Here is a 24,053-nt window from a genome sequence, read left to right as displayed (position 1 = left end):
GTCAACTGTGGACTCCTTCGATTCTGTTACACAGAATAACACCATACTGCGGGAAACAGACTTCCACCTGGCTTCTCAACAAAATGGTGCCCACGGCATATGTGCTTCTTTCTGAGCTCCCTGAAGCCGGTGCGCACACAGGTAGGACCTCACGCCTACTTTACTGCGTACAGCAGCGGAAGAAGGAAGCCGCCCCAATCGGCGATCACATTCTGCTTAGGTCTGACCACCGCTAGTGGGCGTCAGCCTTCCACGGTATGCTACAACAGTATCACAGCACTGGCAGTCTCAGGATCAACAGTAAATGGTTAATAATAATGCTTTGATTGGAGCCATATCAGCCCCCCATATGCAGACTGGAGATCAGCCTCTTGTCCCCCACTGTCGCTGGAGGGCGTTCGACAGAAGCTGCGAGATGGCGGCCAGCTTGTTGTCAATTCTACAAGATTCCGTGGCGGTGATTTGCTCCGCTGGCCTTGGCGGCCTCTTGGTATCCGCCTTGGACCGGTCTTGGGTTACTTTGACCAGTTTGGCTCCGTCGCCTAGAACCATCGCCTCGATCCACCGACTGTCTGTCGCCTTGTTGAAGTTGTTGTCTGCTACGATATGGCAAAATCTAACTTGGAAATTCCTCGGGGCTCCACAATGTGCGCCGGGGATATTGGCACAAATGCTTGTGACACTGCTCCCGCCCTCTAGATTGCGCCACAGGCGTAAGCCAACAAGATCGACTCTGATCATCTTGTGATACTGGGTGGTGATAGCCGGACAAACGACCGCCATGAATCGTCGCGGTGGCTCGACTTTCACAGCGCTGGCCGCAAAAGCAATGCACTAATGTTGAATAGTAACACAGTCAAAGATGCCGATCAGCCTTGCGTCTGACGGCCTCTTGACCATTCCCTTATGTGTCATGTCATGCGTGGGCGGAGTAGTATCGTCGCTCACAGGGTCTTGAAGAGAGAGACACAGACCCTGGCCACCGCACATGGCCTTAGCTGTACCGCTTCCCCCGGCTTTCCCTCCACTGGAGGATTAGTAGAAACTGGCCCTCTTGTCACTTGCCCTTCTTTTTCCTCCTCCTCTTTCCTACATTTCTTACCACGCACTGATCGAACGGGTTGGTCGACGACCATCAGGCAATCACGATGACCGCCGTTCACCACAGCCCCAGTCTTTCCGCATCCGCAGACGATCCGGAAAAACTCGAATACACATCGACTGGACCTCACACTGTGCCCGTCACTACCGGTCACATCCATGGCGTCGAGTATCAAGATGGTACGAGGCTGCATCGAGGCCTCAAGGCCCGGCACATCACCATGATAGCTATCGGAGGTGCCATCGGTAAGTGCTCAAATCAATTATCAAGTCAAAGGGCAAAAGCTGACTTTTTGTCTTAGGTACTGGATTGATCATTGGGACTGGGCAGGCTCTGGCACGAGCAGGACCAGGGTCCATCTTCATCTCGTACACCGTCGTCGGGTTCCTCGTGTATCTGGTGATGTGCGCCTTGGGAGAAATGGCCGCCTGGCTGCCTCTGTCTTCCGGGTTTACAGGTTATGCGGTGCGATTCTGCGACCCAGCGCTTGGATTTGCCCTCGGATGGACGTGAGTATACCCAACAGTTTTTGCATTGCTTTTGCATCTCCATATCTGCCCATTCCTACTTCCAGCCCAAACTATTCTGTTGCCCCATGTGCATTATATTCCGGCAGTACCAGCGTCAGCGTCAGCACCAGCATCAGCATCAGTATAGGCCACCTCATCACCTTCATCTCATCTTGAATCTTGCTGCGTCCAATATACCTACTTGTCCACTGACACTTTTATTCCTCCCACAGATACTGGTTCAAATACATCATCGTAACACCCAACCAACTAACAGCCGGCGCACTGATCATCCAATACTGGGTCGACCGCGAAAAGGTGAACCCGGGAGTATGGATCGCCGTGTTCTGGGTAGCAATCGTCTTCATCAACTACTTCGGGATTCGATTCTTCGGCGAACTTGAATTCTGGCTGTCCACACTCAAAGTAATCGTCATCGTCGGGATCATAATACTATCTCTCGTGCTCGCACTCGGCGGCGGACCAGACCACGACCGCAAAGGGTTCCGATACTGGAGCGAACCGGGCGCATTCGCCGAATACATCGACGATGGGGCGACGGGCAAATTTCTCGCATTTTGGTCGACAATGGTGACAGCGACATTCGCCTATCTGGGAACAGAACTCGTAGGCGTGACAGTCGGCGAAGCCCAGAACCCACGCAAAACAATCCCACGCGCAATCAAGCTGACCTTCTACCGAATCCTGTTCTTCTACTGTCTCAGCGTGCTACTTTTGGGAATGCTGGTCCCCTACAACTCCGAACAACTTGCCTTCGCAACCAAGGCGTCCAACTCGGCATCCGCATCCCCATTTGTGGTCGCGATCAAACTTGCAGGCATTAATGCTTTACCCGGAATCATCAACGGCTGTATATTGTTGTTCGTGTTTTCAGCCTCCAACTCCGACCTCTACATCGCCAGCCGGACGATTTACGGCCTTGCATCCGAGGGAAAAGCGCCCAAACTGTTCCGCCGTACCGATTCGCGCGGCGTGCCTGTGTACGCGCTCGCCATCTCCGCCGCATTCGCATTGCTTGCATTCATGAATGTCAGCGACGACTCAAAGACCGTGTTCGGATACTTTGTCAACCTGGTCACGATTTTCGGTCTGTTGACTTGGATTTCCATTCTCGTGGCACACATCTATTTTGTGCGCGCAAGGCGTGCGCAGAACGTGCCTGACTCAGCACTGGCGTTTACTGCCCCCTTGGGCGCCGCGGGATCGTATGGAGCGCTCGCGCTGTGCATTTTGATCGCGCTGACGAAGAACTTCCCTGTGTTTACGCACTCGAAATCCTGGGGCGACTTTGATTACAAGAACTTCATCACCGGGTATCTTGGGATTCCGCTTTATATCATTATGATCTTCGGGTACAAGTTCATCATGAAGACGAAGACGGTTTCGCCTGAGACGGCTGATCTGTGGTCGGGGAAGGATATTATTGATCGTGAGGAGGAGGAGTTTGTGGCTGCACAGCGGGCAAAGGAGGCCGAGCGCACCAAGAACGGTGGCAAACCGAGGGGTTGGTTCTATCGCACTTTTGTGTCATGGTTGTTCTAGAGAAAGAGTTCGAATGTCTGGCTCTTTTCTTTTTTTCTGCATGCCTCCTCCACAATACAGTATGACAGTGCATGCTTCATGTGATGCGTTTGTTTCACCTCAGCCAGAAGAACGAGGGTTAGTAAAAATTGATATTAGCTATGAATGATCATCTTGATGACTCGGACTGACTACAAATGGCAAATGACCATAACGGTCTACTAGTGTATTGTCTGCAGTATGGGTAGTGTAGTGCTGTGTGTCTTATTTGGTCTGTTTACCTAATTATTTAAATGGGGGGTATGGTATAGTATATCTTTGGTCTTCGTGATTTCTTCCAACTCGGCGTCACGGTCATCGGGGCCCTGAGGCATTACCTGAGACTTTGCCTTCTGCAGGACGTTGCGGCGAGGTAGGAGAGACGTTCGGAAGCTCCCCGAGCGGGTGTCTGCCTGTAGTCATATGTCTGCTTCTGCTGGATGCTAGTGAAATGGGAGCAGCCGAAGATCGGGCAGTAGCGCTTTTGCTTTTGCCTTTGTTTTTCCTCTTCCTTGGAGAACGGAAAACGGCCGGTGGGCTGAATGGCGAAATGGCCGACATTGGGCCCTTGAGCGCACGGTAGAGGGGTATCAAAGTTCTCCTTACGCTTCCGGTTCCGACTGAAGCAGTGGAGCGTGACCTGTGTTTGGATATTGTGGCGGCGGCAACACCACTGTCTGTTCTGCGCTTCTTTCTCGCTTCTTCTGAGGGTGATATATGAATCGACAGGGTGTGCTTGCGTACAGATGTGTTCTGTCCGTCAACAGGTGAACTGAATCTGACCATACCGGTATCGCCTGGACGTCTAGCATGAGCCACCGTGTCCAAGCCTTGTCTCTCAAGCTTGTGGTCTGTGAGGTCTGCAAACTTGACTCCTCCACCTGGAGAACTCTTCGCCGGACTTGTACTTTGAGAATTGCCTTCTGCATTGTACCCTTTCCCATCGGCCTGGATGAGACGTTGCAGCCATTCAGCTTCGTCGTGGTCAAACGCTTCAGACACCGGCGTCATGCTCTTGCAAGCCATCTCCTGCAGCTCTTCAAAAGTGTTTGTTTCGACCAGAGATCTGTCCAGATGCAGCTTGATGTTGAGAGCGCGAGGGAACCGCAGCACGAAGTATGGAGTGTTAGACGGCTTCTCAAACCCTGCTCCCATGACCTCGACAACAAAAGGCTCTTTGAAGAGAGCTGTAGGCGGTCGTATCCCCCTCTGATCGATCCGTACGTCGAGATACTGCGTGCATCTGGAATACGGAATCTCCAAGAGCCGAACTCTCTCGTTCAGAAACAAGATATTGTCCTTTGATATGTTGTGATATGACAGAACGTCCAGGAGCCGGAATGCAGGCTTAGCATTGAATCTCCGGACTTCATCCCTGTTCTCGAGGCAGGCAAGGTGAAACGATGTCCAAGATAGTTGGCCAATTTTCAGCTCGTCAACCACACTTTGCTCGCGTCGGCCGCCAACAATGCACAGGTCAACAGTATCGCCCAGCCCGGCAATGTAATCCTTCTTCAGTTTAATGACGCTGCTGCTCTCTTCCCACGAAAAGTAAGGATCCTTGCAGCCTTTCAGCACAAGACCTTCCCATCTCTCGTTAATGGCATGGACGAACAATTCGCGCAGTCCGTCTTTGCAGTCCCTTTTCGAGAAGTCGATGACATTGCGATATCCGATTTCGGATTGACCCTCGACTGGTCTGACAACTGCCCTCAATAGCTCTCGTCGCTCGGCGTGGGGTTTATTAGTCAATACTTTGTCGTCAAGTAGCAATATATCATAAAACATAATCATTAACTGCTCATCCGGCTTTCTTGGAGAATCAGCCTCGGCGCCTAAGAAGCGCAAGCCGTGCATGACATGTTTGCGAATGACATGAAACGGCTGGACGGCTCTCTTCGACCGACTCCACACGAGAAGCTCACCCTCCACGATACAATTCCGTTGTATTGGACAGTCTGCATTGTCAAGCTGTAGACCTACGGCAATTGCCCCGTGTAAGCGGACTCGATCCTCGGTCGAGTTCTTGCCGCTTTTGGAAAAGATCTGAATGCAACCTCTGCCGTGCTTTGATCTGTCGATATGTATCTGGCAATACTCGCCGTCATACTTTCGCTCCACACTCATTGACCTCTGATTTGCCATCTGACAGCAGTGCCGGATACTCCTGGCTTTGTAGTACGGCTGACGGCAGATCATGACCCCTAGTTTCGGTACCAGGTATCTTGCACATACTTTGCGATAGATGTGCCTTAGCTCTTTTGGAGGGTTTGGCGGCAGAGATCTGAGATCTTCTTGAGATAACACTTCCACTGCCGCTTCGAGACTGTTCTGTATGGCTAAGACATCGGGAAGGAGGAAATGAAACGACTGCATAAACTGATGTTCTGGTATCTGGATAGGACTATAAGACTTCAATATCATGCGCACGAGCCACTTCGCTTCCCAGCTTTGTAGGCGCCGTACGATGGGCAGTAGAATTTCGTGGGGATAGGCGTTATTGGCCGACCATCGAATCTCTACTGACGAGAAAGGTGAGTTCGCGGCGATCTGAAAAAGGGCTTCGTCGATTTCCTCGAGAGTGACTTGGTTGCTGGCGTCTGGAAGAGGCATCTCGGCCTCAGACATGATCTGTTCTAGACATGTTGAGAAATCAAGCTTTGAGTCTTGCCAGCGCCGTAGTCTGTCGGCTCGACCTGTCCCGAGATGAAGTATACGACCAAAGGTCGTGGCTAGTCTGGCTTCTTGCATCGCGTACGTCCGATGCGACAGACGCTCTGGAAACATGCAAGCCAGAAAAGAAGCAGCGGAGGGTCCATGTCGAGGTATCTGGTGGCCATGTGCCTTGAACCATTGATCCACTACTTGGTGCTCCGGCTTCATCGCACGGGACACTGTAAGGGGTTTCTGCCATTTTGCGGCGTCAAGGCCATCCAAGAGTTCCACTAGCCAGTTGAATTTGAAGCCCATTGACCGGAGATGTCGGAGTGTCCGTCGGGGAGGTTGAAGACAGTGGTGGGAAGCGAAGTCAAACAGGAAGCGTCATAACAAGTCATTGTGCCTTGGTCTGAAGCTCGTGTCTCATATATAGCACACTGAACGTGCTCTTTCATATATTGCTGTTCGGAATTGCGGCTGATGGAATGTCTTTGTTCTGTGAAGTGCAATTAAAGAAAAGACGCGTCGTTCGTGGGCGCGCCAACCACGCGCTTTCACGTGACTGCCCATTTTCTATTACTATTGCCAATTTCGAGTTGGTTGATAGGTGAACGAAGTTCGGTATTGTGCTCAGCTGATGGGCGGCGTGAAATGGCTGCACATAGACCGGAGGATATATTTATATGATCCTTTGCGAAGACAAAGAGATCCTCTACTGGCAATCGTGGCATGGCAACTGGAGATTGGAAACTAGGTGCTGGTTGGTACAGGGCAAACAATCAAAAGGCAAATCTTGCCTGACAAGGCTATCCATCTACTCTAGGTAGTCTTGTGTCCTCCTCATAAGACGTAAGCAAACGTTCCTCCCACAGCATCCCAGCTGTTGCTTGTTTCGCTTCTTTCTCCAATACTAGTATCAGTACGCAGCCACTCACCCGGGCTCGTCTCACAACTTGCCAGCAACCGCAAGGGGTAGAATATCAATTCATAAATTAACAACGCCATTGCGAGTTCCAAAACCCAGAAGTTCGAACCAGATGGTATCGTATGGTTAGTTGCACGGAAAAATATCATGTAATTGGGGTATCAATATCATGTTCGGCATCAGCATCAATCCGAACATCCTGTCCGTTCCCTGGCTGGCGATCTAGGCCGCATAGCTTCCCACTCATCTTCGGTCGAAGAACCGTCCTGGCCATATTCTGATCGCTTCAGGCTAGACCCGATCCGGCCTCAGCTTCAAGATGACTCGGGGTAGCTGGGCGCGCCAGCATCCCAGCGATCCTTTTCTTATGGCTGTGGGGGCCTTGTCTGATGGGGTCATTGGGGCAAAACTTGGGCTCCATGACTTTGTACTCATCATGACCACGCCTGTCATAGCCGTTGTACAACAGAAGCTCTAGATCTTGTAGTACTGCGGCGAAGAGATCTCCCATTCAAGGTCTGAGAGTTGATCTGTGAGATGGGTAGACTTGCTGGACTTCCTGTCGTCGCTGTCTGCGTGGAACCAGCCACTAGCAATACGATTGCCTTTGATCAGGCAACCTTCTCATGCTGGGTGGACACGCGGTTCAACGACACAACTAGGGTAACAGATTAGTGAAGATCTCCACAGGAATCTGAACATAAACTTACGAAAATCCTCCATGTCCCTCTTCTTCAGTACCTTATTACTTCTTGATCTTCTTCCATGCACAATATCATCAAACGTCACGCTGTCTTGGAGCAGGTAATAAACTCCAGCCATGACACAAAAGACCCCGAATGAGTACAGCCAGATCCGCACCACGGCAACGATGCTGGTTTGATGGCCGCCCACGAACCATCCAAAGAGACAGAAGAATGTGGCGAGGATGTCAACAAGCAGGATTGCTCCGGTAAGTTGCCAAGAAGGAATACTGGACCAGAACGGTCCATTTGCACGGGTAATGAAGATCAGCCAATTCTCCGATAGGGAGATTTGAAGAAACAATACAGCGTCAGTATGGCCGAAATTTTGCACAATACCGCCATTTTCGCCCCCAACAATCATGGTCGTCAATGCGACCCAGGTCCCTGCAGCCAGCACCAACCCCAGAAGAATGGACATGCCCCAAAGTTTGGGTAGATTCCACTTGACGGGCGTCTTCGAATAGGGAGCGTTGTCGTACGCAATTGCGAGTGTTGCAATATCGGCAAAAATCGCGATAAATACCACCAACTTGAGGTTCAGCGACCTGTTTAGGATGGCGATCCACAAACCCAGGAAGATCTCCAAGTGCAGAGACAGTGCAATGCGGTAAACAACGTAGGCATACATCCGGTGGAATATCTGTCGGGATGTCTTCAATGCGTCGATGATTGCTGAAAGGCCGGGAGCGAGGAAGACTATGTCAGCGGCGGATCGGGCTGCGTCAGAAGCCCCTTCCACAGCGATCCCAGTGTCTGCCTTCTTGAGAGACGGAGCATCATTGACACCGTCCCCTGTCATAGCCACAAGGTAGCCTCGCTGCTGCAGAATCTCTACCACGTTGTATTTGTGTTGCGGGAAAACTTCAGCAAACCCATCAGCGGCTTCGACGAAATCATATACTTCGGAACCAGGCATTGTTCCGCCTCCGGCGAGCCCGAGACGTTCAGCGTTGAAAACGTTCGTGCCGAGTCCTAGTTGTCGTGAAGTCTCCCGCGCAATGCCGACAGCATCGCCCGTTAGCATTTTGATCGAGAGACCCAGCGACTTCGCCTCGTTGATCGTCTTTGCGGTATCATGTCGAGGCGGGTCCGCACACGGCATGATCCCCAGGATCTCCCAGGAGTTGTCGCCTCGCTTCCGTGCAACACCCAAAGATCGGAAACCTCTAGTTGCGAACTCTGCGACCTTGTTTTTGTATGCAACCTCAATGTCTTCGGGGATTTGGTTGTCCTCTTCAACCGTCCGGAGGACGAAAAGAGGAGCACCCTTGACGCAGATTATGCGTTCACCCTGAGGTGATTCGACAACAGCGCTGACCTTCTTTGACACGGGATCAAAAGGATAGAACTGGAGGACTTTGTACTTGGACAAGGCCTGCTTTGCCCGTGGATAGTACCGAAGTGCCTTGAAAAAAGCCTTATCGATGGCATCCATGCCCTTCCTCTTTCTCGAAGCAGCCAAACATGCCGTCAGCATGAGATCCTCCGGGTCAACGCCTTGAACGGTGTACGGTTCATGCAGGGAAAGCTTGTTCTTCGTCAAAGTACCGGTCTTGTCTGTGCAGAGGATCTCCACGCCTGCCAGCGACTCAATAGCAGACAGCTTTTGGACTATCGCCTTCTTCTTTGCGAGATAGGCCGCACCAACAGCCATAGTGGTGGTGACGACGGCAGGGAGACCGACGGGCACGCCAATGATTGTAACAGCTAAAGTAAATCGGAGTATGGTGACAATACCGTTGGATCGATAGAAAGAGGAAATCCAGACAACCAAGAGTGTGAAGACGACTAGGGCAAGGAGGACAGTGCCGATTCCGTTCAAGACTTCGGTGAAATGACCTGAGCCGCCCGATGCCTCATTGACCAAGGCTGCCGCTCGGCCAACAAAGGTGTTGTCTCCAGTCGCCGTAACGATCATGAAGCAGGATCCTCGCTTGACCGCGGAAGAAGCGTAGCAAGTGTCCCCAAGGGTCTTGTCGACGGCAAGAGACTCGCCGGTGATGGAAGATTGATCGACTTGTAGATAGGCATCTTCGGTCACGATGCGGCCATCGGCGGGAATGATTGTGCCTTCTTCGAGCTGCAGAATATCCCCAGGGACCACCATTGGAGCCTCAATCTCAACGAGACGTCCTTCTCTCAGGACGACAGCCTTTAGAGCGAGGGTCTTTTTGAGCTCCTCCACAATTGACCCTGCTTGAAACTCTTGCACGAAGCCAACAGTGGCATTGAGGAGGAGAAGCGCGCAAATCACTCCGAAGTCAACCCAGTCTTCCAAACCAGCGGCGAGGATTGCAGCAGCCTGTATCACAAGACATCAGTCTCCACACTTGGGGCAGGTGCAGGGCATTATTCTCACCTCCATGACGAATTGAATCGGACCAACGAAATACCCGAGGAATTTCAAGAGCAGGTTCTCTTTTTCCTCTTTCATCTGGTTGAGGCCGTATTTTTTCCGCCTGGCAACCACCTCTGGTTCTATTAAGCCCACACGCGGGTCGGTTTGAAGTAATTCTTCCGGGACAGTCCTTGGCCCTCCCACCGTTTCAATCTCGTCTTCCATTTCGGCCTCAGGATCCAGGGACTCCAGTTCTTCGATTAGGGCGTCAACATCATCCTCCTCCTCTTCGTCATCATCCTTCTCCGTCCTCGAGACCCCTCGTTCCCTGAACGAGTTGCCATTGTGATGGCCCGGCTTTTCGGAGGTGAGGTTGGGAGCAGTAGGATTCACGTGTACTCGAGGCGGGCGCTTGCTGGAAACGGACCCTGCCGAACTCACGTCGGAAGGTATGTCTACCATATTGGGTAAGATAGGGGACGTGTAGATAGGATGAAGTTATGTGAGCTCCATGAGGGAAAGCTGAGGAGAGGTTGTGTTTGACTGAGGAGCGATGTGTGTAGGTTGGGAAGGACCGCAAGATGCGGCTGCCACGACAGCAGGCAACACGGTCGGAGTCAACCGCAGTCTTTCTGCACCTGTTGTATGGGCTGCGTGGACCGGTTCATAAAGTAGAAATATATAATGTATGGTTGTAAAATGCGAGGGAGAACGAACAACGATCATTCTTTAGCCCTTTGGGGTTGATGCTAAAATGATGGAGTGATTCCGCATTCATCCCCGCAACTGAAGATGGTGGATCAAATCACTGCCAGTGCACGACACGCGTGACAGTGGTAGTTCTGTAGAACTATTTCTTGGTACCCTTAATTTTAGTAGAAGTAGTAGACATAGCCGATCCCTCCTGAAAACCAATACCAACACCAGCTATAGTCCACCACTCTACGACAGCGCCGGGCCCGTACATTTTGTGCCTCGGGTTCAAACGACTGTAAGAATCATGGAATACTTGAAGTATTTCATATTACGTATAATAGTTGGATCCTAGTGGGAGAACCAGAGAGGAATAATGGCAATTTTTTTCTGGCCTGGACTGTGCAACATCTAAAAGGGAATACTGGCGGTGCTACTCTGTTATCGATGCTTCTCGCAAGGGCATGTGGCTGCCCTCAATCCCGGCGAAGAAGATGCAGCCGAGACCTATGCTGTGGTCTCTCCCGCGAGAAGACCTCATTCAAACTTCCAAGGGCCTGCCAGGAAAGAGTTCCTCAAGTTGACTACGACCAGTTACCAGGACACGATCACAGATTCTGTTCTTGGTCATCATCAAGGAAAACATCGAGATTCTAGTCCATTTGCTCAACGACAATTTTATTTGACTCGAACACTTCTGTGCAGGAGAAAGAAGTAGCCCACATTACCAGATTGCAATGATCAACCATGACAAACTCGAAGTAGGCTCCTATTGCGCAATTCCCTGGTGATGCGCCAGCAAAGACCTGAGGCGTGAACAAACCGCCCTCCTATTTCCCAAACGCCAATATGTAGTAATCAAACATGTACAAGGGTATCATCCTAGACCGCAACCCACGAAGGAACCCAGGTCACCATCCCGCCAAAAGCCGCAGTCATTATGTCCAATTGCTTTCGGGGCGAGCAAGTCTAATCCTGCTTGCTTTGTTGGGGCGGAGTGAATTGGAAGCCACTTTGAAAGGCAGGCATGCCATTCGACACATTTCCGAAATTCATGGGAAACGGCATCACGGGCATGTTGCCGGAGCCGGATGTTCTGTCATTTCGATCCATTCGGCGATCGTCATCACGATGTCTATCATCGCGGCCGCCAGGATGGCGCGAGGATTGTGGGCCGCGTCTGCCTCCTGTATCGGTAGCAATGCGCCGGCTCATGGCTATTGAACGTTAGCAAGGGTCTGAAGTATCCGAAAAGATGTCCCTCACCTTTGGATGAAACACCAGCACCAATCTCAATATCGGGTTCCTCAACGACCATGAATTGCTCGATTGGAAGACCACCTGTCCCTCCATATTCGGCGGTGACCAACCACTTACGGTCAGCATCGGTCAAACGTTCGATGGGAATGACACTAATGCCAGTTGCATAGTCGCTGCAGTCACGTGGTCCAAAGCCAACTCCCCATTTGGTCTATATAGCCATGTCAGTAACTTTGCTGCCATAAATCGCTGTGTTGAGGTACTTACACGAAGTTGTGTGTCTCCCGTTTTGTACTCTTCCAGGCCGTTGCGAGCAGCCTCAGCATCCCGACGGTTGATCATCTTCACAAAAGCGTGACGTTTGTCCACATTGACGATGCAGGTCTGAACCACGCCAAACTTGCTGAAAATGGATCGCAAATGTGCTTCACTGGAAGTAACCCCGCCCACAAAGAGCGTCCGACTGTACACTTTGATGTGGCCCTTGGGCAGAGACGTATCCCAGGTCACGTTCTTGGGGCCTGGTGGCGGTAGTTTGTAATCGACGGGAGGCGGTGTCGAAGGACGACGGCGCCGACCAGCCGGGCTGCGTTGGCGGTAATCATTGCCGCGTCTGCCGTCACGGTCATTACGGTAATGATCGGGGCCAGGGCTATCCCGACGACGTCTTGGAGATAGATCTCGGCGTCTATCATACCCTGGAGAGCGAGACCGACGTCGATACTGACCCGGGGGAGAGCGGGTGTGGGCGTCACGTGACTGACCCGCTGGCTGACCAGCCCAGTTGTTTGCTGGGATTGGGGGTGCAAAGGGAAGCCCGGGAACACCACCAGTATTGGCGTTGGCACTTTGCATGTTCAACAATTGGAGAGCGGTAGCCCATTGATCTGGCGGGACGCCTTGAGCAGCCAGCAACTGCAAAACTTGAAGCTGAGCTTGAGGATCTTGGCCTAAGGGAGCAGCGGGAGCAGGAGCAGGAGCGGGATTCTGCGGCACCGCTGGAGCAGGAGCTTGTGGCTGAGGAAGAAACGCAGCAAGCGAATTCTGAGGTACATTTGCGGGACTCTGACTTTGTGCACCATTACTCAGTCCAGCGAATAGAGCTCCAAGGGGGTTTACAGCCTGCCCATTGGAGGCAACAGCAGCGGGAGCAGGGCCTGGGTTTACGGTACTGGTCGGCTGAGGGGTCCCATTCTGCGTGCCTAACAGATTATTCAAACTAGATGGCGCGGGTGTTGGCGTTGCGGCGATTGCGGCGGGTGGTGCTGAAGCGTTCTGCTTGGCCATGTTCTTGAGGGCCTCGAGGATGGCGGAGGTATCTTGCTGAGGAGGCGCTGAGGCGGTAGTATTGGTAGGGGCAGCTGGTTGCCCTAGAGGAACAAATCCAGGTGCTGGGGACTTCTCTGGCGTCGTCGAGACTAGCAAAGCATTAGATTGGCCTCGCCAGGCGGATATCACCTGCAGAGCGGTCTTACCTCTTGGTGCATCAAGCTTCTCTTTCAAGGAAGCGAGCAACGGAGCAGGAAAGGTGTTTGAGCGCTCCCAGATTTCAATGAGCTTCTTGATTTTGATCTGTCAAAGACAATGATTGTGAGCACAGGTTTGCGGCGTCGCCGAGACAATATCAGATTGGGATAGCGGATTGTTATGGAGGAGCGACCGCTGTTTTGATGTGCGAGACATAGCTCGGCGTGATAATGATGCACAGATTGAACGTCTAGTCATACCTTTTGATCTTCTGGAGCTGTAGCAATGATATCGTTCATGAGTACGGGCAGCAATTCAGTCACTCGAGTCACACCAGCGGCGAAGGTTCCGTCAGGGGCTCCGCTACCAAGCTGTTGACCAGCCTTTCTGGCTTGATCTACCCATTGTCGTGTTACCGAGTCTACAACATAGAGTACTCCCAGTTTGTGTGTGCCCGGCGTCTTTTTGAAATGTGTGTAGATCTTCTGGATCAGGACTGACTCAGACTATACGGATCATTAGTTATAGTAACATTTTCGAACAGAACCAACCACGTACTTGGACATTGGCAGTGCACAGTGAGGTGATGGCGGTGATCTTGGAACCAGAAACTCCGGGTGGCTTCAGATTAAGCATGGACTGCAGGATCGCGTCCAGCTCTGCTACTGCAGAAGACATTGTGAACAACGAAGTCTTGCTACAACCCCGATGCCAAAGAGTATTCCTGTGATAGATCTGCTGGACTAGGCTGCTGCAGACAGTTCAAATTTGGTGAACGCAGCAGGTCGAAAGCCAGCGGACGCGTCAAGGCTATCCGCAAGATGTCTTACAGCCTTCAAAGTACAGGGGTGTAGCTAGCAGAAGGTAGCGCGAGACGTATTGCTGTGCCTTTCTCTTTGTTCTGTAACAGCCTTGGGTACGATGAGGCAGACTTCTCTACAGTCTGAGCAGAAGCACCTGCCTGATTGTACAGGGTCGGTAGGAATGACGATACTAGCGGCCAGATGTAGCGAGCAAGGCAAGGATGTCCAGGGGAAGATGGAGATTACGACAATCTGATGGCGCTACGTGCGCGATCGGTAGTGGATGAGATGAGGATGAAGTTGAGTTGATGGGGGAGAGGAGAGGATGAGGTAGGAAAGAGGTTGGAAGAGAAGAAGCAAGAAGCGGAGATTTGAAGAGGCCTTTTGCAAGAGGACGGCGGGCGCGACAAACGGCGGCGCAGAGGCAAGCGCAGGTGCAAAGGCCGGGCGCAGGCAATTATTATTTTCGACTCCAGACGCGGCGTTGAGGTTGCGGTTAGCACTTGTCTTGCACTCCAGGGGCTGCGGGTGGTCGCAGTGGGGACGCTGTGCGGCTTGCTGCACGTGACTGGGATTTTCTCGGGCTTGCGACATTTCCTGTCTGTGCCTGGAGCAACCTGCCAGCGGCCAGCGGGCACCTGGCGTTGAAGGGGCCCACTACTACAACAACTTGAATGCATGTATAACCATCATTACAATCGAATAAATACAATCTGTATCATGATAGCATCCTTTGCTATGTGGCTACGCCAGCCTACTTTATCCGGAGCTTCGGTTGTACGTGGGAGAGTTTATTATGGCACATATAATGCTGTCGGAGGACTGAAAAGTAGCAGTTTGTCGGTCTGAGGCTGTTTGTTGACAGCTGCAACGTGGGCATGGCGTCCGGCTTCCCGGACTCCCTAGCACGACTTGAACTTCAACTGGCCGCCCCATCCGAGTCGTTGGTGAACCCTGAGCATTCTCAGTCAGTACTAGCCAGTAGCAGGATGGGCCCGTAGTAAGAATAGTAGTGGTAGATTCATGGTTCTGGATGGTTACATAAGTAGCATTCGGCGATGTCAAGGGAGAGCGATCTCTGCGGGCAGTGACATCGAAGGGAAGCTCATCCGAGTCCCGGAAGCCAGTTAAATCTTTTTGTTCATCTGCTCAAGGTAAATAGCTTCTCCCTATCATCGTCACTGCCCACCATCCTTCCTCTCTCCATCTCCTCCTGCGGTCTGTTGCTTTCTTCACTTGGCCAGTTGCTGTACCTTTTACTCTTACAATGGCTTCTTCCCTTCGCATTGGGAGCTCGCTGCTCCGCACATCGAGACCTCTCGTCCAGAAATCCGCCTTCAATGGTGTCCGCTGCGCGAGCACTAAAGTAAGCATGCACCCAAGGCTCCATAGCTGCTGTACTGACCGTCTTGTTGCAGACTCTGAAAGAGGTCTTCGCTGCTAAGCTCCCGGGAGAGATCGAGAAGATCAAGAAGCTGAAAAAGGACTATGGCTCCAAGGTCGTTGGCGAGGTTACCCTTGACCAAGTTTACGGCGGAGCTCGAGGCATCAAGGCCTTGGTTTGGGAAGGATCCGTTCTTGACGCAGAGGAGGGTATTAGATTCCGTGGCAGAACCATTCCCGAATGCCAGGAGGTCCTTCCCAAAGCTCCGGGCGGCGAAGAGCCTTTGCCTGAAGGTCTTTTCTGGCTCCTCCTGACCGGCGAGGTGCCCAGCGAGCAACAGGTCCGCGACCTGTCTGCAGATTGGGCCGCCCGATCGGACCTCCCCAAATATGTCGAGGAGCTGATCGACCGTTGCCCGAACGACATGCACCCGATGGCCCAATTCTCGATCGCGGTCGCTGCTCTCGAACATACCTCCGAATTCGCCAAAGCTTACGCTAAGGGAATCAACAAGAAAGACTACTGGACTTACACCTTTGAGGATTCAATGAACTTGATCGCCAAGCTGCCTACGATCGCAGCCAAAATCTACCGGAACGCATACAAGGATGGCAAGGTTGCTCCGATCCAGAAGGACAAGGACTATGCTTTCAACCTCGCAAATCAGCTTGGATATGGCGACAACAAAGACTTTGTCGAACTGATGCGCTTGTACCTCACGATCCACTCCGACCACGAGGGTGGTAACGTGAGCGCGCACACCACTCACCTGGTCGGCAGTGCCCTGAGCTCGCCTATGCTGTCCTTTGCCGCTGGTCTCAATGGTTTGGCCGGTCCTCTTCACGGACTCGCCAACCAGGAAGTCCTGAACTGGCTCACCAAGATGAAGCAGACTATTGGTGACGATTTGAGCGACAAGGCCATCACCGATTATCTCTGGGCTACACTCAACGCCGGTCGTGTTGTCCCGGGCTACGGACATGCAGTTCTGCGAAAGACCGACCCTCGTTACGTTTCGCAACGTGAATTTGCCCTCCGCAAGCTCCCCAATGACCCGATGTTCAAGCTTGTCAGCCAGGTGTACAAGATTGCCCCAGGCGTCTTGACCGAGCACGGCAAGACCAAGAACCCATACCCCAACGTTGATGCTGTAAGTTGAGCCCTCGCCCAAAGAAAAGTGCACATGTACTGACGCTGTTTTAGCATTCCGGTGTCCTTCTTCAATACTACGGATTGACTGAAGCGAACTACTACACTGTCCTCTTTGGTGTCTCGCGTGCCCTCGGTGTCCTGCCTCAGCTCATCATCGACAGAGCCGTTGGTGCCCCAATCGAGCGACCGAAGTCCTTCAGCACGGACGCGTACGCCAAGCTGGTGGGAGCCACACTGTAAAGGATTTGGTCTGGAAGTTCAATATGCTGGCAAGCTAGCAAAGAAGCAGGCAAGCGATGTACAATTGTGAGACAATCTTGTAGGTTTACAATGGGTACTAGGGCGATGGATGGCTGGAGCTCGGCTGTGGTCGGTTGCGAATTGAACCATTCGATATGCCAACTTGGTGTCGACGAGCATTTTGGATCATCTACTATTTTTTTTCGTGTCCCGTCTGAATTGGCCTCGTAAGAACTTTATTACCTTAGCGGAGGGCACCCGGAATTCTCGACGGTTATGTAACGGTTAGTAGGTTTTTACAGTATACTGACGGTAAATTTTCAAATTACCGTAAATTCTTCTTAACGTAAACTCCGATTAACCTCGGTATAAGGAATTATAATCTTCCGTCCCGTAGTATTATCTAAGCTAGCTTATATAAGGTTTAGGGGCGGAAATCTACTAAGGTTAAGAAATACGCATCGGTATTAATAGAATACTATTTTAAGGGCTTTATAATATATCTACTCTCGGAACGCTACCTAGTTATATCGAATAGTAATAGGATCTATAATTATAATCTTAATTACTAGGTACGGAAGTATCTTTATATCTATAGATACTAATATATACTGATTTATATCTATAAATATAATAAGATAGTTCTACTAATCTTAACTATTATACGAGTCTTTATAAACTATACCGTCGGATATTAATTAACCACTACGAGTACCGCTACTACGACGGGTAAGCGAAGAACTAGGATAACTACCACGAGGACTTCTAGTACTACTTATACTACTACTACGACCGCGACGAGCGAGAAGACTACTACTAGTATATAAAGAAGAATCGGATAGATCTTTAAACGGCGATATATCTAAATCTATAGTAGAAGAACTACTAGCCGGAGAACTACCACTAGGAGAATTATTAGTAGAATACCTAGCGCTTAAAGAAGGTAGACTAAGACTTCTATATCGATTAGCTAGGATACGGTTATCTACCTCGCGCTAACGTTACTAACGATCTCTACGCGCACGGTCGGTAATCTTCTTAAAGTCTATTACACTTATATTATTAAAGTTTCTATAACTTACGATTTTATCGTAAAAAACGAGGATAGTTTGGCGAAGCTAAGCGCGCTCGAGAGTGTTTTTCTTTTCGATATAGAGCTTAATCTAGGTATAGAGATTTATATATAATACTAGATATATATATTAGCAGATGTCGTATCTAAGTTTTTTTAGGACTTACCTTAATAATAGTACTTACCGAGTAGCTTACTATTATCTATATCGATATAGTCGCGTATATATTTCTAGTAAGTATAGAAGTTTATAGTATTAAAGATAGACTTAAAATAAGCACGTAATATATCCTGATCTTTATAAGACGTAATCTAGTAATAGTCTTTATTATATATCTATTTAGAAACGTGTTTCTAGGCTGCGCAGTGGCGCGGGTCAACCCGACCCTACCCGCGTTAGGGCTACCCTAAGGGTTAGGCCGGGTAGGCACTCCGTAACCTAACGGGTGCCGCGGGCGGATTCCTGAAATTTAAGCCCTACCCGTAGTACCTATTTGGGCCGGGTAGCCTATTCGGGTAGGTAGTTTAATAGAAAAATACCGATAATATTATAGCTTAATATATATAGAAAAGTAATAGCTTATACGCTAACTAGAAAACGTACTAGTATAAGAGAAATCTATTCTATAGATAGGATTAATATAGTAATTATTATTATACTCTAGTTACTACCTTCTCGAAATAGTACGAAAATACAAATATAAGCTATTATAGAGAAATACGGTTAAAGATATAATCGTAAGAGTACTATTTAGTACTTATTAATCTTATAAAGTACTCCTAAATACTTTATAAATACTATAGATAGATAATTAAGGAGCGTATAATAGCTTAACCTTCTATTTATATAGGAGTAGATAGCTACTTAGCCTTAGACTCTTACGGTTCTACGTACGTTATATAATTAGATAAGAATAGATAAGTTATATACCCGTACTTTCGGTATATCTAGATTCTAGAAGATATCGAGTCAATATAGTATAATTATAGATCTTCTCGGTAGTTATACTTCTCTTAGAATAGCGTATACTATACTTATACTTAGACTTCTTATCGTAATTATCCGCGATATAATAGTTATTATAGTAATCTATTCTTCGAAGACTCGAAGAGATACGAGAGATTTAAAAGTATATAAAGATCGATTAAGAAACGAATAGAGACGGGACTTTAATTAAGAATAACTAGAGAGAGACTAAGAAGAGTAATAATAAATAGCGTATTCTATCGACTTTATAGCTCGTTAGATATATACTTATAATAAATACTATCGCCTTAGTATAAAATATATAAAGTCCGTCTTAAATATAAAATCTAAGCTTATAATATTACTCTTCTATCTTCTCTTAGTTTTCTTTAAACTACTAGAACGCTTAACTATAAGTATAGTATACTATAAAGATCGGCGAAGTTTAAAGATCGGCTAAGTATAGTAGTATAGAAGATAAAAGAGATAAATAGCTAGAATAAAGAGCGTAACGGTATATTCTAAGAATAGTAATAGAGTACGACTCGCGTAGTATATATAGAGATAAAGGTAAATTTAGACGTAGAAGTAGTCGAGATTCGAGAATATCGATATTTAGTATACCTAGAGCGCTTCGCGTAAAAGTAAGTCCGTCCGCCTTCGTATAGTCGAGTCGAAGAAGAAGACTACTCTTCGGATTATAAACTAAAGAGATTAGTTAATAAACGTAAATAGATCTCTCGCCTTATAGATATCGCTATATAATTAAGTATTAAGTAAATCCGCTTTAGTACTAACGATAGTAGAGGACTATTAATCGCTATTATAAGAATTAGCGAGCTAGAAGATATTATCGAGAATATACTATAGTAACTAGTCGTATCTCGATTCTCGATAGAAGAGAATAAAGTTCCTAATTAGGACCGACTAAACTTAAATTAAAGTCGACTTCTAGCTAAAGTACTAGAAAACTAAGTAGATAGTAGCCCGCGAGACGCGAGTATAATATATTAATAATAGTATTACTAAGATTACTACTAATTTTAGAAGATCCTCGAAGTAGAGAATATACTAGTATTATTAAAACTATTCTAGAGAATAGTATAAGAGGTAAATTACTAGAAACTAGATAATAGTACTAATATAGATTACTATAAATAGTCTAGACTAAACTCTCTACTAAATCTTCTTAGATATATTTTCTCGTAATAGAGGTAGTTAATTATAAGATCTTATAGTCTATAACTTATTTTAGATAGACGAAATATAGTATAGATTAGCTCGAGGAATAATTCCTTTTTACTAGTAGTAGACGAACTAATCTTACTTATAGTCTATATACGCCTTTTATACTTTCTCTAACGTTCTCGTAAACTAACTTAATTCTAGTAATTAAAATTAAACTACTAAATCCCTACTATAGGTACTTTAGCTTCGGGGAAGATAAGTATACGCTACTCGTAGTATATAATATCCTATATCTATATAAGTAACTTAGGCTAGACTCCTTAGGCGCGTCGAACCTATTAGCTATAGCGAATAGTATATCTCCGACTATAGTCTCTTTCTTTATAATTATCTCCGTACTATATAACGGTTTACTTAACTATCTAGAAAAATCCCTAATAAAGAAGTAGTCTACTATACCGACTAGAATATCGACTAACTAGATTCTAACTAGGGTAGAAATATAGCTACTAATAATCGGTCGTATAGCGAGAGTTAAGACGGCGAGTAAGTTATATATCTTTACTCTAGATAGTAATACGCTTCGCGTAGATAGTATATAGATTAGTATCTATATCTTACGTTAGTTATACTAATTAATAGAAGTTCTAATTCGTACTAATCTTTAAATAATAATACTAAGAAAGCCTTAATAGATATCTAAAGGGCCTTTATTATAGTTACTTCGATACGGGTAATATTATTAGAGAAGTCCCCTATAATCTCTCTTACTAGACGAATAAAGAGGACTACCGAAATAATAGAATTAATAGTACGTTAGTAATATATAATTTCGCGTAGTAAAAATACTACTATCTCGTTAGCTCTATTATAGTAATTAATATAAGAAAATATACGAATCGCTTCTATCTATCGTATATCTACTTTAGAATCTCTAGATAATCTCGTATTACTCGCTCGACTAGAGATTAGGTTTCTTATTATAACTTCCTCTTCGGTAGATAATATATAAAGAGCGAGAGTAAATATATCTTCGCTATTCGGTTTACTCTTTAGTCGTAGAGCTATAATAAGTTTCTTTCTACGAGCTTTATAAAGTTAGTATTAGCGTCTCTTAAGTAGTACGCGGTTCGTACTATAGTCGTATCTATCGGTTTTCCGACCGCCTTAGATTTCGAGATTATAGATAGAGTCTTTCCGCTTTTCGGGATTATAGATAGAGTCTTTCCGCTTTTCGAAGTTATAGATAGAGTCTTTCCGCTTCTCTTATCGATTTTCGAGCTAGATAGAGTCTTCGAGCTAGTTATCTTATCGCCTTTCGAGTTAGGTCGTGAAGGCCGTGGAGTCTTCGAGCTAGTTATCTAGCGCGATCTTAGATTATATATAGACGATATAGAACTAGATAGTAGTTTCTTTATATTAGTAAGCGAAGTTACTTTACGTACTATACTTATCTCTATATTTACTCTTTACTAGTATTTCTTTAAGATTCTACGCGCTACGTATTACTCTAACTAGAAGATATTAACTCTTCGTACTAGACTTCGTAGAACTAACTTTTCTAAATTAGCTCTCTACTTCTTCTTATCTATTAATATATAGCTTAGGTCTTATTATATAATATTAATAAGCGATATATATAGCGTTAGTACTATATTAGTTACGCCGAGAATCTATTATTTAACGACTATTCGAAATCCGTATATATTAGTAGCTATTATTAGTTAGTATATAGCGAATATTATATAGAATTATAGAGTAGTTACTTACTACTATTAGAGTAATTAGACGTTATCTATATCTATAGGAACGCCGATTTCGAGGGCGTAATATATCGTTACTCTTTAACTATAGAACTATTAGAAAGATTACTATAAAAGGAGAGAGTAAGCCTTATCTAAGATTAGCTAATAGAACTCCCTTATCCTCGGCTATAGAATATCTTATATAGTATTACCGCCGATAGTAGCGGCTATAGAGATCGAGCTCGATATCGGTTCTTAGAAAATCGAGACTAGTTCTTCTATATCGAGAATAGATTAGAAGTCTAACTATTTCTACTTAGCTTATATTACTACGTAGAAGAATATATAGAATTTTCCGAGCGTATTACGTAAGTCTTTTTCATTACGTAACTATATCGCGAATTCTAGTATAAAAGTATTCTAGATTATATTAGCTAGTCGAGATAGAGTAGTCGGATTAGCTATATTACTAAGTATTACGTCGCTAAGATATTAAGAGATCTTATTCTTACGTTCGCTATCTATATATTTCTCTAAGAAATATTAGCTAATAGTACTATAGTATACTCGAGTATATAAGGTATACTTATCTAAATAGTTATAGTTAATAGGATAATCGTAGTATCGATATCTAGCGATAGACGTAGATTAAACGTATACGGAGGTCGTACTTACGATACTACTTATATAATATCTAAGTTATATAGCTTTTTTAGCTCTATAGTTATTACCTTAACTAATATTAAACGAAATAGTAGCGTATAAGATCTAGCTATAGATAGATCGACTATAAACTACTAAAAGATCTTTTCGATCTATACTATCTAACGTAAAGCTATATAATTTCGTTCGTCGGGCGTAAAGTCTAACGTCTTATTAGTAAGACTAGTATTATAAAGAGAAGATATATATACTATTAGTAATAGTATTAGAAAATCGTGGGGGGAAAAAGGAGGGTTTTCGTAGCTACTCTCCTAGTATCGAGATTAGTATATTAATTATAATAATAAAAGCCTATACGTATATAATACGCTCGCTAGTAGTTTCTTTGAGTAGTTCTCGTAGTAACTAGAGTAATTATATCGCGCTATTTTACGAGTAAGCTAATAAGACTATACTACTAATTAGGAGATTTAATAACGAGGCGGTTTAGACTAGCTAGATACGGTTAAAGGCTATAGGAAATAGAGATATAGAGTATACTACTATAGTTTTAGTACTATAGAGGAGATAGAGATAAATACTAGTAGAAGAAGAATAATAAAGACTTAGCGTCTCGTTAAGGGCCTATTAGTATAGTAGCTAATAATAAATCGGTATACCTTTCTAAATAGACTAGCGTCGGTAACTAATTACTTTAATCTTACGTTTACCTTATCTATACTTTACTACTACTTCTCTATACTAATTACGAATATATAACGATTTTATAGTCGTCTATAGATTAACTCGCTCTTCTAAATCTAGTAAGGCCTACTTTAGGTATATTATAACGATTACGATAATAATAGCTTTAGTACTAGACTCGAGATACGTAACTACTATCTACGCGAGTTTCGTATATACTTAACTATAGTTATATAGTCTACTAGAGTCTTTAAGCTCTATTATCGATACTATTAAAACCGAAAGTTCCGAATATAGATTACTATAGCTAGGGCTAGCTAACTACCTCGCTATTAAGATATAGTAGAACTTATAGTATTTTACTAGCGAAGGGAGTAGCTAACTATAATAGTAATATAATCTTTAGAAAAATTCGAGATAGAAAACCCAATAGTAGAGCCGAGGTAAAGAGAAAACGCGAGAATTCTTACTTTACTAACTCGTATATAGTAAAGGCTCGGAAGCGTCGTATCGTAGTATCTAGGCTTATCGATAAGGCCTAAAGACGGGCTTAGGCTAACTCGATTACTCTTAGTTAAGCGCTAAAGAGACTACGAAGTAGTTAAGTCTATAAGAACCTTAGTAATATAGAAAAGTATTACGTCGAGTAGTTATATAAGGAAAAAGAGGAATAAAAAAGATAGATCTAAATATATTAATCTTTATTATATATCCTAATCGTACGCTATTCTAGATTCGAAAGCGGACGAAGTAAGTTATTTTTTAATTTATAGCTATAGATAGAGCTCGCCGAGCGCGAGAAGATAGAGATAGAAGCTAGCTAATATCTCTAATTAGTACTATCGTACTAATTACTATAAATTTTAGAAGTAGTAC

General features: G+C 46.2%; 5 protein-coding genes across 5 annotated transcripts; 2 read left to right on the top strand and 3 right to left on the bottom strand.

The window, feature by feature from the left end:
* Positions 1–8: 8 nt before the first annotated feature.
* Positions 9–3,351, top strand: HMPREF1120_03125 (AAT family amino acid transporter). The gene is made up of 3 exons (XM_009157179.1): positions 9–1,347; positions 1,404–1,611; positions 1,845–3,351. The coding sequence occupies exons 1-3, from the start codon at positions 1,149–1,151 to the stop codon at positions 3,172–3,174; spliced, it is 1,737 nt and encodes a 578-aa protein (XP_009155427.1). The 5' UTR covers positions 9–1,148; the 3' UTR covers positions 3,175–3,351.
* Positions 3,297–6,398, bottom strand: HMPREF1120_03124 (DNA ligase (ATP)). Its single transcript, XM_009157178.1, has one exon. The coding sequence runs from the start codon at positions 6,160–6,162 to the stop codon at positions 3,508–3,510; it is 2,655 nt and encodes an 884-aa protein (XP_009155426.1). The 5' UTR covers positions 6,163–6,398; the 3' UTR covers positions 3,297–3,507.
* A 105-nt stretch (positions 6,399–6,503) lies between these two features.
* On the bottom strand, positions 6,504–10,687 carry HMPREF1120_03123 (plasma membrane ATPase). The gene is made up of 3 exons (XM_009157177.1): positions 9,881–10,687; positions 7,486–9,823; positions 6,504–7,433 (listed from the first exon to the last, which is right to left on the bottom strand). Exons 1-3 carry the CDS (start codon positions 10,319–10,321, stop codon positions 7,387–7,389), a joined length of 2,826 nt encoding a protein of 941 aa, XP_009155425.1. The 5' UTR covers positions 10,322–10,687; the 3' UTR covers positions 6,504–7,386.
* Positions 10,688–11,099: 412 nt separating this feature from the next.
* On the bottom strand, positions 11,100–14,546 carry HMPREF1120_03122 (uncharacterized protein). The gene is made up of 6 exons (XM_009157176.1): positions 13,838–14,546; positions 13,540–13,785; positions 13,288–13,384; positions 12,080–13,230; positions 11,819–12,023; positions 11,100–11,769 (listed from the first exon to the last, which is right to left on the bottom strand). The coding sequence occupies exons 1-6, from the start codon at positions 13,955–13,957 to the stop codon at positions 11,522–11,524; spliced, it is 2,067 nt and encodes a 688-aa protein (XP_009155424.1). The 5' UTR covers positions 13,958–14,546; the 3' UTR covers positions 11,100–11,521.
* Positions 14,547–15,085: 539 nt separating this feature from the next.
* Positions 15,086–17,231, top strand: HMPREF1120_03121 (citrate synthase, mitochondrial). Its single transcript, XM_009157175.1, has 3 exons — positions 15,086–15,448; positions 15,501–16,616; positions 16,670–17,231. Exons 1-3 carry the CDS (start codon positions 15,350–15,352, stop codon positions 16,856–16,858), a joined length of 1,404 nt encoding a protein of 467 aa, XP_009155423.1. The 5' UTR covers positions 15,086–15,349; the 3' UTR covers positions 16,859–17,231.
* The last annotated feature ends 6,822 nt before the right edge of the window (positions 17,232–24,053 follow it).

This window comes from Exophiala dermatitidis, assembly GCF_000230625.1.
Source record: "Exophiala dermatitidis NIH/UT8656 unplaced genomic scaffold supercont1.3, whole genome shotgun sequence".
Classification (NCBI taxonomy): Eukaryota; Fungi; Ascomycota; class Eurotiomycetes; order Chaetothyriales; family Herpotrichiellaceae; genus Exophiala; species Exophiala dermatitidis.
Note: the sequence above shows the minus strand (reverse complement) of the source record. Positions and strands in the feature narration are given on the sequence as shown.

Coding starts and splice junctions, on each gene's coding strand:
- HMPREF1120_03122 (XM_009157176.1), bottom strand. CDS start 13,957: ATGTCTTCTGCAGTAGCAGAGCTGGACGCGATCCTGCAGTCCATGCTT. Junction 13,385..13,539: donor CAGCTCCAGAAGATCAAAAG/GTATGACTAGAC, acceptor TGTCTTTGACAG/ATCAAAATCAAGAAGCTCAT. Junction 11,770..11,818: donor TGCTGGTGTTTCATCCAAAG/GTGAGGGACATC, acceptor AACGTTCAATAG/CCATGAGCCGGCGCATTGCT.
- HMPREF1120_03121 (XM_009157175.1), top strand. CDS start 15,350: ATGGCTTCTTCCCTTCGCATTGGGAGCTCGCTGCTCCGCACATCGAGA. Junction 15,449..15,500: donor TCCGCTGCGCGAGCACTAAA/GTAAGCATGCAC, acceptor GTCTTGTTGCAG/ACTCTGAAAGAGGTCTTCGC. Junction 16,617..16,669: donor CATACCCCAACGTTGATGCT/GTAAGTTGAGCC, acceptor ACGCTGTTTTAG/CATTCCGGTGTCCTTCTTCA.
- HMPREF1120_03125 (XM_009157179.1), top strand. CDS start 1,149: ATGACCGCCGTTCACCACAGCCCCAGTCTTTCCGCATCCGCAGACGAT. Junction 1,348..1,403: donor AGCTATCGGAGGTGCCATCG/GTAAGTGCTCAA, acceptor TTTTTGTCTTAG/GTACTGGATTGATCATTGGG. Junction 1,612..1,844: donor GGATTTGCCCTCGGATGGAC/GTGAGTATACCC, acceptor TTCCTCCCACAG/ATACTGGTTCAAATACATCA.
- HMPREF1120_03124 (XM_009157178.1), bottom strand. CDS start 6,162: ATGGGCTTCAAATTCAACTGGCTAGTGGAACTCTTGGATGGCCTTGAC.
- HMPREF1120_03123 (XM_009157177.1), bottom strand. CDS start 10,321: ATGGTAGACATACCTTCCGACGTGAGTTCGGCAGGGTCCGTTTCCAGC. Junction 9,824..9,880: donor CGATTCAATTCGTCATGGAG/GTGAGAATAATG, acceptor CTTGTGATACAG/GCTGCTGCAATCCTCGCCGC. Junction 7,434..7,485: donor GAGGGACATGGAGGATTTTC/GTAAGTTTATGT, acceptor CTGTTACCCTAG/TTGTGTCGTTGAACCGCGTG.